Source organism: Haliaeetus leucocephalus, unplaced genomic scaffold (assembly GCF_000737465.1).
Source record: "Haliaeetus leucocephalus isolate CR32 unplaced genomic scaffold, Haliaeetus_leucocephalus-4.0 Scaffold2, whole genome shotgun sequence".
NCBI classification, from domain to species: domain Eukaryota; kingdom Metazoa; phylum Chordata; class Aves; order Accipitriformes; family Accipitridae; genus Haliaeetus; species Haliaeetus leucocephalus.
This window is the reverse complement of record NW_010972438.1, coordinates 3,826,204-3,844,544: the sequence shown is the minus strand read 5'-3', so window position 1 is coordinate 3,844,544 and position 18,341 is coordinate 3,826,204. Positions and strand designations below refer to the sequence as shown.

At 40.7% G+C, this 18,341-nt stretch overlaps 1 protein-coding gene across 3 annotated transcripts in view; it reads left to right on the top strand.

Moving 5' to 3' along the window:
* CHL1 (cell adhesion molecule L1-like) overlaps positions 1–18,040 on the top strand; it is a 56,571-nt gene extending 38,531 nt beyond the window's left edge. For 2 of the 3 annotated variants that reach the window (XM_010570513.1, XM_010570504.1), the window contains 9 exons: positions 1,026–1,248; positions 3,820–3,935; positions 4,103–4,307; positions 4,541–4,663; positions 6,546–6,725; positions 13,596–13,757; positions 14,439–14,570; positions 15,427–15,499; positions 17,437–18,040. In XM_010570513.1, the coding sequence (XP_010568815.1) occupies positions 1,026–1,248; positions 3,820–3,935; positions 4,103–4,307; positions 4,541–4,663; positions 6,546–6,725; positions 13,596–13,757; positions 14,439–14,570; positions 15,427–15,499; positions 17,437–17,653 (1,431 nt within the window). In that variant the 3' untranslated portion in view covers positions 17,654–18,040. The remainder of the gene's footprint in view (positions 1–1,025; positions 1,249–3,819; positions 3,936–4,102; positions 4,308–4,540; positions 4,664–6,545; positions 6,726–13,595; positions 13,758–14,438; positions 14,571–15,426; positions 15,500–17,436) is intronic. The other variant, XM_010570523.1, reaches the window with a different exon arrangement.
* The last annotated feature ends 301 nt before the right edge of the window (positions 18,041–18,341 follow it).

The following is an 18,341-nucleotide window of genomic DNA, read 5'->3' as shown; positions in this document are numbered from 1 at the left end:
AGCTGCCCAGTCTACCGGCTCCTTCACCCCAGTCATCCCAAAGGTCCTCATACGCTCAGAGCAGATAAGTGGGAATTTTTGCAGATCCCCCAGTCCTAGGTCCCCCCGTGCATGAGGAGCATCAATGGGGCATCGCTTTCTGCTGGCACTTGCAAGTCAATGCTGTTTCATTTCAGACCTCTGTGTGCAGTTTGGATACCTATCAGTTATTATATATTTAATATGTACAATATATAATTTAAATATTACGAAAAGTAGTCTATGTGGTGGGAAATACCCACAGCTGTTTCAGTGGACTGAAATAACCTTCATCATTTTTAGTAGTACAGGTAACCAGTTAACTTTATTAATTTAAGAAGTACATTTTCAGAGAAATAAACTCATCTGGAGAATGTCTCATGACAAGCCATTGCTTTACATCTTCTAATATTTTATAAATTAATGTTACTTAGATGGGAACCATGTTGTGATGAATTCTTTAGCTGATCAGAAAGAAAGAATAGCGCAGCAGTTGCACATTAAATGTCCAGGCATAGTTTCAAGCATTTGCTGCGTACTTAGAACAAAACTAAATTTTAATGACCCAACTTGCTGTGCTACATAAAATTCTAAGGTAAAACGCAGATTTTAGCTGTACTAAAAAGCACACACAGCCTTATGCCAAAATATGCATTTTAGTTGTGCTAAAAGGCATGCGGTTTTACATCACACAAGAAAACAAAGAAAACCTGTGGCAAAACAAAACCTGATGTATGTAGTATGCAGAAATACGTTTACTAGCAATTAATCTATTTTTAATCCAGCTGTTTCTCTGCCTTTCACCCACCTTTCTCTTGAAGTCATGACCTTTTTCTTCCAGTAGTCTTAAAATTAACACAAGACTGAAAAGCTAAACCTTAATTTTTTCCCCCTTTCGCTCCCAATGTTGTAACACGCCCTCCAAAATTATTCCCCCCTCCCCTCAGCTGCTGTTTCATGATTACTGCAACAAAGGCAGACAAGATCTCTTTTAACTTCTTCCGCAGCCATTGAAACCTGTGGAGAGGAACGGGCCGGGGCTGGAGTACAAAGTCAGCTGGCGGCAGCGGGGAGTCGAGGCGGACTGGAACGAGGAGATGGTGAAGAAGCATTCACTGACCCTGCGAAATACTCCCACCTTTGTGCCTTACGAGATCAAAGTCCAAGCGGTAAATAATTTAGGATCTGGTCCTGAACCAAACGTTACCATCGGATATTCAGGAGAGGACGGTAAGTAGCAGAAACCTCCATGTAAAAATACGCTGCGTGGGGAATTATTGCGATGCAAAACGATCGGATGTGGAGTGATGGATTAGGCAGCCCATGGCCAAAACTGCTGAAATGCCAGTGCTTGGCCTGACGGGCTACATGAGCTGCAGATACGACTGATGCTGGGTGCTGTCGATGCCAACTTGCTGGAATTTGAGGGTTTTTTTGAAAAGGTCACTTGTGCTTTCATTAACCTCAGTTGCTGGCTTAATCTGGATACTTGTTTGACAGCCACAGTCCATAAGAAGTCTATGAAGTGTAGCAGTCATGGTGGTGTGCTTGGTGGGAAAAAAAAAATCTTTAGCTTGTCTGGGGCTTGATTCAGCATTTTAACACTGTCAGAAGTGAAGCACTCCGGCAATTAAGTACAATCAGGCACTGGGCGTTATAAGTGAATTTATAGATGATGCCACATTCCCATGTATTCTGGGTGCTACCTTGTCTGTTGAGTCCTTGAAGAACAGGTCCTCTTCTCCAGCCTGGGTTCCTGTCCAGTAGCTTTCTGTGGCTCCCGGGTGGCACAGCCGCCTCTCAGACCTCCCTGTGTCTCTGGAGAAGTCTTCCCCCACTGTAAGGCTTTGCTTTGGATCTACTCCTGCTCCAAGCCCCCTCTCCGGGTCTTAGCGCTTGCCCATATCTGATTTTGGACTCTGCCTGGCCCACAGTGCATCCTCCAGGCCAGATCAAAGAGGCTTTCTCCCCTTGCCACCCATTTTCACAAAATACGTGCCCTGGGCCGCTCTGAAATCACAGCAACTGGATATGATACCACCCTTTGCACATGCTCTTCGAGCTCCAGCTTCATGGTGGGCTTTAATAATCATGTCCCGTTAGGAGAGGTGAACATGCAGGAGGATTGCCCTGCAAATAGAATTAATGCCGGTGCCATGCAGGATGTGGCAGCCCTGCTATGTCCATGGGACACTGGATAATGTCTGAGGTCACACACTGCTGAGGTCACCCCAACATCTCTGAACAGCAGCCTGCCCCTTTTGGTGTTTACCGCACGACTAGAGATGATATTTGGAGGACTGGAAATATATCCAGTTGCAGTAAAGAAATGCCAAGCCTCACATTAGGAAGCAACCCAGTTAATCACTACCACCACCACAAAAAAAAAGAATCTTTTTTGTAGGAATTAAGGATTTAAATCAGCAAGGGAGTAAACAGCATGGTGGCCAGCTAGCGTGGGGTGCCAAGCTTCCCTGATCCCAAGTACAAATGCTTATTGCATTTGCAAACGCTTAGCAGCAGGGGCTGGGAGCTGTTGGCAAAGAGGGGCCAGGAGGGCCAGCGAAAGGTCCGTGTTTCAGATCTGCAGATTAATTTTATTAGTTACAGTCAGGCAGTTTTCATCCCATGCAGAATCTGAAGTCTTTAAGTTGTTTTCGTAAGAATGAGACGAACTGACAGTTTGAATGGCAGTTGAAAAGTCTATAGTGGATTAGCCAACTAAGACAAGCATGTGTTTTGCTGCTTATTAAAAGGACCAGCCAGCCATGCCCTTGATTTAACCCACCACGTCCCGCAGGAGCCTTTCCCCAGCAGCAGTAGTATAGGTGCTGCTGCTCCCACCTCTCCACTTGCTGCAGCTTCTCGCAGAAGATCGTATCCTGACCCATGGTAGGTATTATGGGACCATCAGTAAAGTTGCTGTGATAACCACAGACGTTACCAGCCTTACAGAGGGACACTAATCCTAAGGTAGGCTCTCTGGAGTACTCCTCTTGTTGAGTGAGTGCACCGAGATCTGCGTTATCAACCTGCAATGGACCAGTTGGATGTTTACAACCTACTGAGTTCTTCCTGGCGTTTCACCGCATCAGGTGTCAGTGCTGGGAATGGTCTTGGAGCCGTTCGGGTGGGAGAATCCCCACTGCGCACCCAGAGGTGGGCAACGGGAAGGTTTGGTCATGCACCTTCTCTCCCCTGTGGAGTGTATGGCAGAAGCGGTGGTGAATAGTGAGAACAGAAAGAAAGAAACCCCGCAGCGTGTTTATTTTCTTTGTGTGTTTGTGATGGATATAATTTTATATCTATCAGTGGAAAATCCTCCTTGCAATTCAGTTGTCAATGGATCAAGGCCTCTTTTTTTCAGGCACTATAACAGCTCTCTGTATTGTGTGGTGATTAAAATCCTACTGTTTAATGAGCTTAGTTGTAAAATGAAATTGATTATAAAAAAAAAACTTTATTATTGCCTTCTTGAGTGCTGTGCTAATCTTTTTTTTTTTTATTCTTCTCACTGCTGTAAGCATTACTTGAAACAGGAAATCATAAATACTGATGTAGAAATTCATATGTCCCAGTGCACCTGTATTCCAGCCCCAGCAGAAAGCCCTGATATGGCAAAATAATGTTTATTGGCCCATTTCACCCACTGGATGCAGGTGGAATGGCTTTTTTCTTCCCTGCAGTAAGACTGCATGAACTGCCACAGCTTGAGCTGGAAAGCCAAGCCCTGTAGCTGTGAATGGCATGAAACCGAGCCTTTGTAAGTATCTTTAATATGCAGCACTTTTGTTTTTACAGTTCCAGATGCCGCTCCTTCCGGCGTATCGGTGGATATTGTGAACAGCACGCTGGTCAAAGTCTTCTGGTTTGGAATACCAAGGGACAGAGTTCGTGGACATTTAAGAGGCTATAAGGTTACAAATTTCTCTTTAAATATTTGTATATAGTTGAATAAACTACTAAATGAATCCCAGATCAAGGATAGATTGCAATCTCCCATTTCTGGGAAGATGACAGAAATCAATATCGCGTTCAGCCCCATACAACATAATTTGCTATAGAAATACCGATCTCGATGCAGGTCAGTTGGTGGAAAACAAAAAGCATGCTGGATGGAAAAAGGCATCACCCAGAGAAACACTTCCTAACATTTGTAGGAGACAGAAACTATGGGATGATTCCTGGTCTAGAGCCCTTCAGTGAATTCCGCTTAACTGTTTTGGCTTACAACGCCAAAGGAGATGGCCCGGAAAGCTCCCCTGTTGTGTTTGAAACTCCAGAAGGAGGTAAGACAAAATGAGCATATGGGGTGGAGGGGCATAAATAGAAATTGTCCATGTAACAAGGTGAGTTGATTTCCTTATTTAAAGTGATTGTAAAATCTACAATATTCATAAAACTCTTCACTAGAAATGGGAACTGTAGGTGTTGAGCTAAACTATATCCTCATTTAACAAGTATATGTCGAGACAGACCTGTTCAATCTTCTTCTCTAAAAGCTAATCCCTGTATCTTGCAGTTCCCGAACAACCACGTTTTCTAAGGATCCTGAACTTTGACAAGGACTCAGTCACTCTGTCGTGGGGACTTCCCAAGAAAGCAAATGGCCACCTTACTGGCTACATTTTGCAATACCAGATAAGTATGTGCTTGTTTTACTTCGATTTTAGAATTTAAGCATTATTAGTTAAAAAGAAAAAAAGAAAAACAAAACAAAAAAAAGGGTTTATATGTGCAGTTCTTTAAAACAGAGGCTGATGAGAAGGGCTGTTTCTGAGATCCCTGTAACAACCATAGCGTCAGAACGGTGTGTTTTGATCTGCGATGTGTGCACAGCCTGCTAGAGGGCAGGCTAAAGTCATCTTCCAGAGCAAAAAGTTTCCCATACAGTTTTCTGATGTAAGCTCACATTGCTGCCAGGCCCTATTCCACATTTATAGACTAATTCAATTATTTCATATTTGCAAATTATACCTAACGTAGTGGTTAAGAAGACCCATAAATTGTAGGTGCATTTTCCTGAAGTGAAAGTCATTCAATGCAAAATAATTTGTAATGAGAGAACTTTAGCCACATTTGTTCAGATCTCCACTTTATGTCAGTGAGCACCTCCTCCCTGTAGAATGCCTCAGCAGAAATGCAGACAACTACCACCTGAGTCATGTTATTGAGCAATCACACTGAGAAACAACTAAATACCAGGGCTATTTCTTTCTTTCTTGTCTGTGAAAGAACTGAGTAGCTGGGAACAGACTTTGAGCAGATAACCTCAGGCAAGATCCAGTATTGGTCCCAGACTACCACAACACCAGCTGTGAGGCATGGTGACAATTCAGGGTATTTTATATGTACTTTGAGGATGGAACAGGATTAGACTGTGCCCTATTTACAAAAAACATCCCATGTAATTTTCACTTATCTCTGTGTTGTGGTTTAACCCCAGCCAGCAACTAAGCACCACTCACTTCCCCTGACCCAGTGGGATGGGGGAGAGAATCAGGAGGAAAAAGGTAAAACTCGTGGGTTGAGATAAGAACAGTTTAATAGAACAGAAAGGAAGAAACTAATAATGATAACAATAACAATAATAAAATGACAATACTAATAAAAGGTTTGGAACATACAAAACAAGTGATGCACAATGCAATTGCTCACCACTTGCCGACCAATGCCCAGTCAGTTCCCAAGCAGCGATCCCTCCCAGGCCAACTCCTGCCCTGGTTTATATACTGGACATGACATCACATGGTATGGAATACCCCTTTGGCCAGTTTGGGTCAGCTGCCCTGGCTGTGTCCCCTCCCAACTTCTTGTGCCCCTCCAGCCTTCTTGCTGCCTGGGCATGAGAAGCTGAAAAATCCTTGACTTGGTATAAACACTACTTGGCCACAAGTGAAAACATCCGTGTGTTATCAACATTCTTCTCATACTGAACCCAAAACTGTACCAGCTATCAGGAAGAAAGTTAACTCTATCCTAGCTGAAACCAGGCCACGCTGCTGATAACAGAACTGCCCGGTTGCCTTTGCAATCAGGGGCTGGGGGCTGAATCTTCCCTTTGGTTTTGGTGCCTATGGGCAGAGAGTGGATCTACCTATTTAGGTGGTTTGTGAGTGGCAACCCCTCCTTCAGCTGCCAGCTCTGCCAAGGCAGAGGGGAGCAAAGCAGGACAACCATCTGTTAACTTGCTTGCAAAAGTTTGCAGATGTTTGGAAGCAAAGCAAGAAGCAATTTATATATATTTAATGATCTAGGAGACAGTAATTTTTACCTCCCACTCAGTACATGCATATCTAGAATCAGAGAGCTTTTTAAGAACAGTAATAGCTCACTGAGTAATTGGGAGATTGACATGGACGAGATAAATCCCATTTAAATACTTGGCAGGGAGGTGAGATACGTTTATTCAGGCTTCATCCTTCCTACTTACTGCAGAGTGTCTCCTTTGCAGGAGCCTTCATGACACGTTTCATGTTCGTAGCCTTTAGCTGCTGGATCTGATTCAACTGCCTTTTCTCTTTCAGTAAACGAAACGCATGAAATCGGACCTCTGAACGATGTCAGCGTAACCAACCGCTCCACGCTCAGCTGGAGGCTTTCAGGTCTCAGCTCCAGTACCAAGTACAAATTCTATGTGAAGGCTTGTACAGTCAAAGGCTGTGGGAAGCCGGTCACAGAAGAAGGACTAACGATGGCTCAAGGGAGTAAGTTAATAGGCAATATGTTTTTATGCGGAGAAGCTCTAACAATAATGGAAAAATCTATTGAGAATATTCCAGGCTTGACATTTCCTTTGTAATTAGAAGAAATAAATTTGTTTTTCTTTCCATGAGAACAATCAATGAACTTTTTAATGTAGCCATGCAGCTCTTCAGAAAAGTAGCGCTTATCTGTTTCATTTTGCTGTACAGCACTGTTTCTATTCCCACCTATCAACTCTTTAAGCCGTACTAGAATAAGTGAATTGCATTTAGTCATGAAGAAAAAAATTGAAGATCTAGATAATCTGTCCTCAGTAATATTATAAAAACAAATTTTGTCCTTGCATGAAGACGCGGGACTGCCAGAAACATTAGGGGCAGGTATTTGACACGGAAAATCCAGATGAACATAAAGTTGACTGCAGTGCATTTGATCCATTATTTTATTATTATTTTATCAGAGACTGGAAGTGAGCATTTGTGTGCCACTTATACCCTATCCTAAACCACTGATGTTCAGTGATGTTCAGTGATTTAAAGGAAAATTGCAAGCACTATATGGTAGCTCATCTTTCACATTCAGCTGAAATGAAATAAAATGTACTGTGCTCAGCAAGTCTGAAAACTCCACAATACTGAGGAACAAGTCCTTGCTATTAATCAGAAACCATTGCTGTGCGCTTACCACAGGGAAGGAGAAGGAGAATGTGATAAGCAAAAGAGTCCTGGCTTCATCATTTTTAGCGATGATAACAGTCTGGAACAATGTTGATATAAAAGAGAAAAATGGTCCTTGTTGCACAACATCCTATTGGACTTCTAAGTTGCAGAATCTCTTCAGTTACTGGTAAAACAAGTAAAAAGTACTTTAAACTCATCATGTCCCAGTTCAGGATCCAGCCATGAACTATCATCCGCTTTCTCAAGTAGGGACACTCCTTCTCAACTGCCTTGTAGCTTCCAGTCTCACTGTAGTATACGGGTACTCACGTAGTAGTAACTATGAATCTATCAGCAGGGTTTAAAATTTATTCTTCATTAAGGAAAGTAAAAGATCCTTTATTTTTTTCTTTCCCTGAGCTAAAAAATACACAATATCACCTCATTAGTTACCTTTTCTGGCCTTCATTGGGCAGGGAGAATAATGTGTTTTGGCCACTTGAAAGTCTGTAACTTCTTTGAATAACCTTGTCAGGTTTTTTGAAATGCTTCCCTGCCTGATATGCTTAAATGGATGATAATCTTGCCATTCATTTTGTTCTCATTCTCTTCTTTCCTAAGATTTTGTTTCAGCAGAGGCAACAACTGATTCTTGTGAAATGCTTGTAGAACAGAGTAGTATAATTAATAAAAGCCGCAAGGGTCCTGTTCTGCAATTAATGTGTGCTCCTTGCTGGTTCTCAAGCCACCCCAAATTAGGACACTGCATCTGTCACTGAGATGCCGCTAGAGTTTTGTGTCATTATTTGCTGGCTAAATTGTTCGGATATTTTTCAACTAAACATGATAGGCTGAAAAAAAATGACTCTCTTCAGTGACTTTCTTGGGGTTTTAAGCTGTGGTATAGAAAGCAAGGCTATTGCTCAAAATTAAAACAATCTCTCTTTTTGAAGAAAGGGAGTGATTTTGAAAGTCAAAGTTTGTAATTTAAAATGACCCACATAAATGACAGATATAAAACATGGTGCCCCCTGAAATGAAACTCCGTGATAGAGCGCTCCAACTTTCTTTGGGTTTTGATTCAGTGATTCTATATCCACTATGTTCTGGTTTTAGTAATAAAAACATAAAGCTCTCATTGTTCATTTTAAGACTTTGAATAGCTTCCACTGCTGTAATATAGCCTTTGCAGGCTGTGCCATGGGTATTTCAGAATTTCACAATACTTTCTGCCAGGGAAGTGGAGATGTTAAGGTGGAAGCTATGGATTCATTCACATTTAATCATTGATATACTCAATCTGCATCACTGCTATTGCTTTCATTTATTTGCAGTTCTCCCTGCTACTATAGTCTGGAATCAGAAAGAAAAGTCATTCTCTTTTTTTAATATGTACATATACGAGTATGCATGTATCACCACTAAAACCAAGTCTGTGTAGGGAAAATTGTTGTGCTTTAAATGATAACTTTGCCAGCCTGCAATTTATGTGCAACCCATTTCCTGAAGATGTGTTTGCAGTGGCATGAATGACTGAATTTAGTAAAAAAGTTTCTCTCAATTAAATGAATATAACTCCCTGGATAGATAAATGGGGAGATCATACACTTTCTCTACAACCGCAACATCTTCCTCTGTGAATGAACCGTTCAGATTCAGATTTTTATCAGGAGTAACACATTGCTTTGAGTTAGCGACACTTTACCAAAAGGTCAATGAGCGGATACTGATAGGAAAAGACCATCGCACGCTCGCGTCTGGATTTCTTCATTCTCCGGCGGAGCAGTGCCACTCTCTGTGCTTGTCTGGCAGTGGTGGAGACCGAGCTCTCTGCTCTGCTCTGCAGCACTGCCTCTCTCAGAAGGGGCTGGTGCTATATAATTGCTTAACAGAGGAAAACCACACTTTAATATTTGTCTCTAAGATTAAACGCAGGCCCACTGGAATTAGTGAGAAATAGCAGTAGGCGATATAAAATCTTTTGTTTATAGAATCTTTGCTGCGTGACCCAACACCACTGCCACTGGCAGCTAATACAAAGTCAATGAAATGAAAGGCCTCTTTCTTATGAAAGATCTTAAACATAGCCAAAATAACACAGGTATGAAACGCTGATCGACAACTAAAGATTTTTTATCTGTTGTTGATAAAATACTGTGGACAATCGTGAAAAACCTGGGCAAAAGTATATTGGCATTGTACTGCAAAATAAATAATAGTTTCATTTTTGTGGCTTCATCTTGGTTTCATTCCACAGAAGAAGGTATGCTGTCTTTGGAGAATGAGTTTTATCTCCAATTTTTCATTTTCAGGCAGTATTTCTTAAATGACCTACAAACTAATTAATTTTCCCCTTGACAATGTCAATTTCCCAATGATCATTAACCTCAGAAATGTAACACAAAATAATGTTCTCACATAAGTGAAAAAAATTAATTTAATGTAGCAGTCCTTTTTTAACACAAAGCCTCTTTTCATCTAGTTACCAGTGTTTCTCGAGGATTACTAAACATGTATTACATGTTGAGAATGATTACTGTGTGTCCAGAAATTCAAGCCTTAATGAAAAATTCATCCAGAGGAAGCCGTACAACTGTAGTTTTATTTTCCAGAGAAGCCAGAGAACAGAAGTTCACTACATTTCATTACATTTCAATGGCAATTGGCACATAACTCCCACAGGCTTTTTGAAAATCTTAGCCAGAGGGTACTAACCTTCATGACATGCCATAAGATGAGGAGACTAACCATTTGTTACAAAATATATGGGTTTAGTTCTCTTTTGCCACAGGCACAGTGAAAAAGGAAAAATACAGCTGCCTTAGCCATATGTAACCACTGGTATCGTTACCAGCCCCCCCCCCCCCCCCCAAATATGCCCTGTTTGCTCACAATCAAAAGAATCTGATGAAATCTTGATGAAAAAGTTCTTTTTCTGTCATTTATGCCACTCCATTCTGCTGCTTTTTCTTTGGCCGGGGGTCCCATGGCCCATCAAACCCTGTTGCTAATGATGGGCAATGAACCGTTCTGCCAGCCCTGGTGCTGCACACAGGCTGGACCAGGAAAAGGAATATGTGATATATCGCTGTTTCAAACCCCTATCATTTTGAGCAAGAAAAATAGGCGTGTTAAATATAATATGCTAAATATATCAGTCTTGGAGTACTTGAAGCAGATTTGTGATTAACGGTTTATCTTTGCTATTTTTTTTTTGCTTTTTCCTCTTCTACCAGCCTGCCCCAGTGTAGCCAACACAGAGAGCTTAGAAGAGGCAGCAAGAGATGAAGTAAACTATAACCTGTCTTCTTGTCCGAGCTCAGATTTCTCATACAAATGACAATCAGTACAAATAGATGATCACTAATTCACCTATGAATTCTTCTCAATAGACTTTACATACAACAGGCTTACTAATCTCTATAGCTTAAATTATTCCCAATTAAGCACGAATTACCTCCCGGACTAAAAAAGCCCAGAAGATGAGGGATACTTGTGATGCATATTTATACACTTTTAATAGCCAAGCAGCAGGGGAAAATTAATGAAAGTTCAACTTTCCATTTATTGGAGCAGATGTATTTAGACAGGTATGGCTGTAAATTAAGATGTTGCCCACAATTAGTATTTAGCTATTAGACTGCCAGCTTTTTTATATAAGTATGTTTTATAACAGATGTGCTAACTTTTGGAGAACTAGCACTCTTGTAAGTCTTTGGGGGCAGGTTATGTTGTTTTTCCCTTTATACCATAAGCTTCTATAAAAAATGTGTGTTCTGTTGTTCTCATAAATCTTGAAGCCCAGTAGGAATATTGTAAAATTGCAGTTCAGTGTTTAATGTTCATGCGAGTCCCATGGTATGGCTGATAAATAGTGGGGGAAGATGAGAAGTGCTGGTGATATGCCTTTATTACTAATGCTTCTTCTCCCTTATTGTAGATTAAAAACCTAACCCAACTGCTTTCAATTTTCTGAAGCTAATTTCTGCAGCTCACTGACCTTTCAGTCTGTTGAGCTTTTCCTTATCTGTATATCTTTGCTTTTATTTTTCAGGATGCTACACTGCTTTTTCTATTCCAACCACCAAACTTGCCCCACTTAGCAATGCTTTCTCCTCTGTAGACACTATATTGAGTGTGTAACACAGACCAGAAAGAAATCGCGTGGAAAGAAACCTCATAATCACCCATCACTGGACACCTGTACCGAGCTTTAAAGAAAAAAATTTGTTTAGTGTTTTGGGATAGGTGATGTTAAAGAGCCTGGAGAGCCAGTGGTAAATCCCCAGTCCCAGGTCAGGTTGGGCTCAAACCCTCAGTCCAGGACGCGCGTCCCAGCCCCGCGCTGCCCGCTGTGGGGCCGGAGGGGCTGATACAGCTGAGCAGTAACCTGGCAGAAAAGGGTTGTTTTTCAGCCATATCAGTTCCCCCTTTCTGCTTCTGTAAAGAGCCGTCCGTTCAAAAAGAAGAGGCTGGCACGAGCTGGAAATAAATAGGTGGTAGGTACGGACCGGTTACGTTGGTTTAAGGAGATGCACAACGGACCGCAGCCGTGGGCTACCACTGGGCTCAGGGTTAAGCATTTTGCTTACCAGGAATTCAGCAGAAATGCTTCCTAAGGAGACTTGCGTTTTGTACAAATTGGACCACGTGGTTATTGTGTCATGCATAAGTGTTATACGGTATTTAATACACAACAGGTTGAAGGTTCACATTCATACTTGTTACTTTATGGATAGTGTTTCCATTAAATACGGTTTTCTGATGTCTTGATTTTAGAACATGTAATTAAAATATACCTGTGGTATCCTGTTGCTTAATTTGCAGTTTGATTAAGAATTAGAACTCAGTTTCACATACTTCATTTAGCAAAAACTACTGATAGACGGATTAATTTATGCTAATAAGCTGTGCTTCATTATCAGCAACATTTCAGCTGTATGTGCTCTCTCTGGGTCCCAATGGTCTACTTATTTAACTGCTTATTGTAATACATGTATAGTTGCCTTGGAAAACTTATCTTGAACTGCTGCTTTGATTGTGCTTGGATTCATCCTAATCTTTTTTTTTTTTCCTTCAGCTGTCAACTAAGCCTTAATCTCTGAAAGCTTCTTGCTTTGCTTGTTTACTAGTTTAAGTATTAACGAGCATTGTTTTACTGTCAGTGCTAATTGGTCAAGTAGTTTTCAAATTATACTGTGTGCTCAATCCTTAGTTTAGACGACTTTGCATAAAGCAGGCAAATTAGGCAACTGAACACAATTAAAGAGTTGTATTTATTACGTGCAGCCGCCAAAATCTCTCTCCTGCCACCGAGGGCAGGCACGCTCCCGAGTTGTGCCCACTGGGTGACTAAAGAGATCCCCCAGGGCACATGCAGTTCTGCATTTGCTCCTGCGAACGGGCTTTTCGTGTTCAGGCAGTGATTGCTAAGTTCTGTAGATGTCCTTTTTATTGTGATCCACAAATGCTGTTTTAAAAAAGCTTTAATACCCTGCAATCTTAACACAGACAGAAATTAGAGTAGGTGTTTTGCAAATGAAAAGGCTCTAAAACTAGGGCTACTGGAACTTCTCTTCTACCTCTTAATCAAATATTAAGCTCATCAGGAACATTTAAATGCCTGAATATCAATTTAAAAGCAAACTTCAGCTATATCTAAAACAGTGCTTTGTGCAGGCATTGTGGTATTTAAAAGGACATGGAAAATCACTGTCAGGAGAGAAATGAGTACAAATCCCAATGTTAATTTTTTCTGAGAGACATATAAGAATCCATTTCCACATAACAAGCTGTCTGTGCTTCCCTGCTGACTTCAGTTCAATGGGAGAAGCATCAAACCCCAGATTATCTATACAAAGCAAGCCCATTTTCAAGTTGTAATTTTTTTAAGCACGCATTAGTTAAAGCAGATTCATAATCCCCCATCAATATTAACTTTCATCCTGGGAAATGTACCAACCCCTTCATAAACATCAGGATTACTTCAGTCTGCTGTTTATTTTATCTGATGGAATATTAAAAATCAAATAGGGGGAATGTTTTTTACTTTACTGCCTGCTTTTGAAAATCAGATTACCTGATGACAAATGTTAAAAATCCTTGTATGTCATATTTGTGTGTTATTTACATTATTTGTAACTGTGCATTTCACAGGCCTTTTGTTCAATGAATACCATTAATTAATATGACTTGAATATGTACATTCCATAGGTAAAGGGATCGGCAAGATTTCAGAAGCAGTAAAGCCCACCCAAAAGTTTCACCCCATTGAGGCACTTGAGCCTGGAACTGAATATACAGTTCGTCTAGTGACTAAGAATTGGGTTGATAACAATAGCATTTTTGAAGATGTAATTGAGACAAGGGGGAGAGGTGAGACATGAAACCCTTCAAGGTGATAAAGATTTATTTTGAATGTAAATAAATGTTGAGGTTACATCTTACGTTGTGCAGTGAAAGTGTACCAAAGTCATTATTTTGTTCTGTGATTTTGAAGTTGACCCTTGCAGTTGAATCCCATGGGAGCATAAACGCATCCGTGGTTCTTGGCTGAGTCCTGTGCTTTACTTGATGCACAATAGCCCGGAACAATGACAAACCTTTACAAAACAGTTTTCCCTCCTATGCGATTTTGAAAGGGTAGTGCTGTGATATAATCCATTTTAAGTGTGCCAGTCCAGCGGTTTGCATGTATCAGGTGCACTTTTAACTCTATTTCTTTCGCAAAACTGCTTTTGCATGAGAGGCTTAACAATTCTCTGTTCGGCTTTCCTATTTGGCATTAATCCTTTGAGTCAACTACTCGCTCAGAATTACCTTTCCAAAATGTCTGTACTGTGCCTTGTAGACTGCGCATTGCCCTTAAGTCTAAAAATGTCATGCTCTGGACATAGTTTTGTCTTGCAGTTCTTTAAGTTGAACACAGTAAGTAGTGATAGACCGATTCAGTTAGGATCCAGTGAAGAACGTGTTATGTATGCATGTTATAGTAGGGTGATGACCCTTTCCTCTGATTAATTTTCTTCTCTTTTACTCCTCTTCTGTTTCGCAAAGCCTATGCTGGCATTTACGATGGAATTTCCACCCAGGGGTGGTTTATTGGACTGATGTGTGCCATCGCTTTGCTCACCCTACTGCTGCTAACTATTTGCTTTGTCAGAAGAAATAAAGGAGGAAAATATTCAGGTAAATGGATTTATTGTCCTTTCGCTATGTTCACGTGTTAATAACAAGCATCCTTCAGACTTTTATCTCTGGAGGCTGCAAAGCCACAAGCAGAAACATCCAATTAGGATTTGTAGCTTTTGAGAAATATCCGCAGAATGGATTCTAATGAATATAAGTGAAGCTGTGCTCTCTGGGTGAGATAGTGCTGCGTGCTGGTCAGAGATCTTGCTAAGGCCTTTGATAGTGCTCGGTGAATCTTCCAGTATTTAATCCAGATGTAGAGTCGAGGTCCTTACCAGCTGCACCTCTGAGCTGCCGTTGGCCAGGCTACCTGCTCACTTTCCACCTGATAACTGCTACTGGACATACTAACTGACGTTAACTTCCATGGGTGGCCAAACTGCTTAACAATAGAATAGTTTGCTGAAAGTAATTCTGTCATTTTCAAAGCAGTGAGTAAGGACTGAAGTATAAATATTGAAGTATAAACTTGGTTGCCCAGGGAGGTGGCAGATGCCCCATCCCTGGAAACATTCAAGGTCAGGTTGGATGGGGCTCCAAGCAACCTGGTCGAGTTGAAGATGTCCCTGCCCATGGCAGGGGGGGGGGACTTGGATGATCTTCCAAGGTCCCTTCCAACCCAAACCATTCTATGATTCTATAAACACTTGCTAGCTTTCTTAAAAATTAGGGAACGGCCCCAAAGCCTTGATGGAAACCTGCTGGTTGTGTCCAGCCAGATGTGCAGGGCGAGCTGCTGCCTTTCAGGTTAGGCTGGAGGTGACCACAAGGCAGTTTTCCCGTTGCACCTGCAAAAAGAAAAATCCACGGCGGAACACGGCATACAGATCTGTGCTTTATTTTATTTGTACAGTGAAAGAAAAAGAAGATTTGCATCCAGATCCCGAAGCTCAATCAATAAAAGATGAAATCTTTGGGGAATATAGGTAAATAGGACCTGCTTTAACAAGCGTTTGTGTTTGTTGGGGTTTTGTTTGTTTCCAGATGTCATCATTATTTAGGACATTTTTATAGCATGCAATTAAACGCTATTTTTCATTTTCAAGGCAAACCTCACAGGAGTGGATAATAGTAGGAATATAAAGGTATATCCAGTATACTGAAATCCATCCAGGTTGGGATATAAGTAAATGTTGATGTATCAGTGGTTATTTTTCACTTGTTTTGTTTTTTTTTTTTTAATTAGCATTGTATGAATAATGTAAATATATATGATAATTTGGGTTCCTGCTGTAATGTCCATTGAAGTCAATAGAAAGACTTTTATGTCTTCGGTGGGTCTCTGAAACCCAGTCAGGCCCAAATCGTGTAATATGGGGAATATTTGTTTTGTGGAAGAAAACAAAGAGAAGTTTTAAATACAGTAAGAGATGGCAGAAACCCCAACCAGCCTCACTACAGAAGTTTCTGTAGGAGAACTGAAATAACCACTTTGGCTGCTTTAAAATAACTAAAGCTTACGATATTATGTAACTGTGGTATGAAGAAAAATACATCATTATAAGAACCATGCTGGAAAACTGATGTCACTGGCCTTAAGGGCATAAAATTTCTGTTGAAATCCCTCTTATATATACTACATTATTTGTACTGGAATAGGGTTTTTTTTCTGCATAATTTCATCTTTATTTAATTTTTAATGCTTTCTAATGGGACAAATATTTAGAAAGGTAAGAAAGTCCTGAGGTTAATAACTTTGACCCCCTCCTTTCCCCCCAAACTCCAAACTTGTCTTTTTTTATAAATAGAAATGCCATGTGTAGAAAAGTAGCAAATATTTTTACCGTATTGATTATACACGTTAATGATCATATGCTGAAGAGGTAAGATTCAGGTGCATTTCTCTGTCCTTCCCTAGATAATGTTACCAAAGCTTTGACACTGACTTGGCATCAGCAAGGGCCACAACTGAGTAATTACGTACCTAGTTCAGAGGCCTAATTTGGGGGTTTTTTTTGTAATATTTTAATCTATGTTCCCAATCCCCCCACATGTTATATTCAGTTAGGAGAAGTCAGACTGCTTTGGTTCTTCTTCTGTGGTGCCCTTAGGAGGAATGGCCAGTGGAATTTCCCTTTTTTCCTGAATTTTGGTGGTGGGCCTGTCCTTTTTCATGAAATTGCCATTGAGCATAGTCTGCATATGAGCAGATATAGACACTCTGATTCTGCTTTCGTTTTTCCCTGTTCCTCCCCTTCAGCAGAGGGAAACTCTATCAGTTACAGCAAGATAAGATAATAGCAGAACAAATGAAAAAAAGGAAAAAAGCCCCTTTGTTAGTCATCTAAAATGAAAGAAATGCTCACAAAGCAGTGAGATAAAACCTACAGCTGATGCCTCATTCCACAACTTTACATCAGTTCACCCACCCACCTCGAAAGAAAAATGAACTAAATAGGCCCTGAACATTGCCCACTGTTTTGTAAAATGAAAATGTCTTTTTCTGTAAGGTGCCGAAGACTTGACAACAGCACCGATCGCTGGAACGGATCCCTCAAATCCTTTCCAGCATTTCCTTTGCTTTCCCTTTCCCTCTCTGTCCATTCTGCTGTCTGTCCAAGGCAAAAAGGGAAAAAGCAAAACACATGTGTAGTTTTCATTGATGTTTACCTTTTTAACCAATTCCGTTGTTGTCATAATCCCAAAATCAGGTATGTGGGGAATTCAGGTCGGTGTGCATGACCCGTTTGAGGTGCACCAGACCCAGCAGGACTCACGGGGTCGGATCATTCTCCATGTACAACCCCCACAGAAATGTTTCCCTCGCTCTTCCCTCCTGCTGCTTGCTCTCACAATAAAAGAGCAGTTTCCATGCTTGTAATTAAAAGCTAGATTTTTGGAAAGGCGTTTCTTTGTTTTGTAGTGACAGCGATGAAAAGCCGCTGAAAGGCAGCCTCCAGTCAATTAACGGGGACATTAAAGCCACTGAAAGTGCTGATAGTCTGGTAGATTATGGAGAAGGGGAGCATGGGATGTTCAATGAAGATGGTTCATTTATTGGAGCTTATTCTGGATCTAAGGAAAAAGGATCAGTGGAAAGCACTGGGAGTTCTACAGCAACTTTTCCTCTCCACGCCTAAACTATGAGCAAGAATGATTCGTGTTTAATTGTGATATTTATCTTGATTAGTACTCCGCAGTTGCCACATGTGATTGGAAGCAGGTTGCCAATTGAGCCAGTCAGGGACCTGACAGCCAGGTAATACAAAAATAAGTCACTGCCACTAAAAGATGATTTTCCATCCTAATTTCTAGGTGTTTTCTTCTAATTAAAACAAAACAAATAATTTTTTCCTATACAAAACATCTTACTCGGTCTTACCAAAACAGAATTTCTCAGTGTTACATCTGTATACTTAACTGCTACTGCATGTGTTTCTTAGGTTTGGAATATGTTTCTCTGTACAGTATTTTTTTTTCCTCTATGGCTGTTGTCACTTTGTACGTACATTTATATGTAGTATTCCCTCACGTACCGTGGCCTCGGCATTGTAGAGGTTATAACACAACAAGAATATCAAACAAAACCAACAGGTTACTCTGCAGAGTGACACGATGCATCCTACTGAGAAAAATGAGAATAAAAATACTGGAGAAATATATTCTATATATTGTATAATTTTTCATAAAGAAATAAACTCCTTTGCTTATGACACTCTAAAATTATTTTAGTGGTTACAGCTGACTGCAATTACCAATACTTAGAGATGCAACTTTATCCACAGAAAAATTGCTCTTAAAAGACAAAGCTCTGGCCTTGTGGATGAA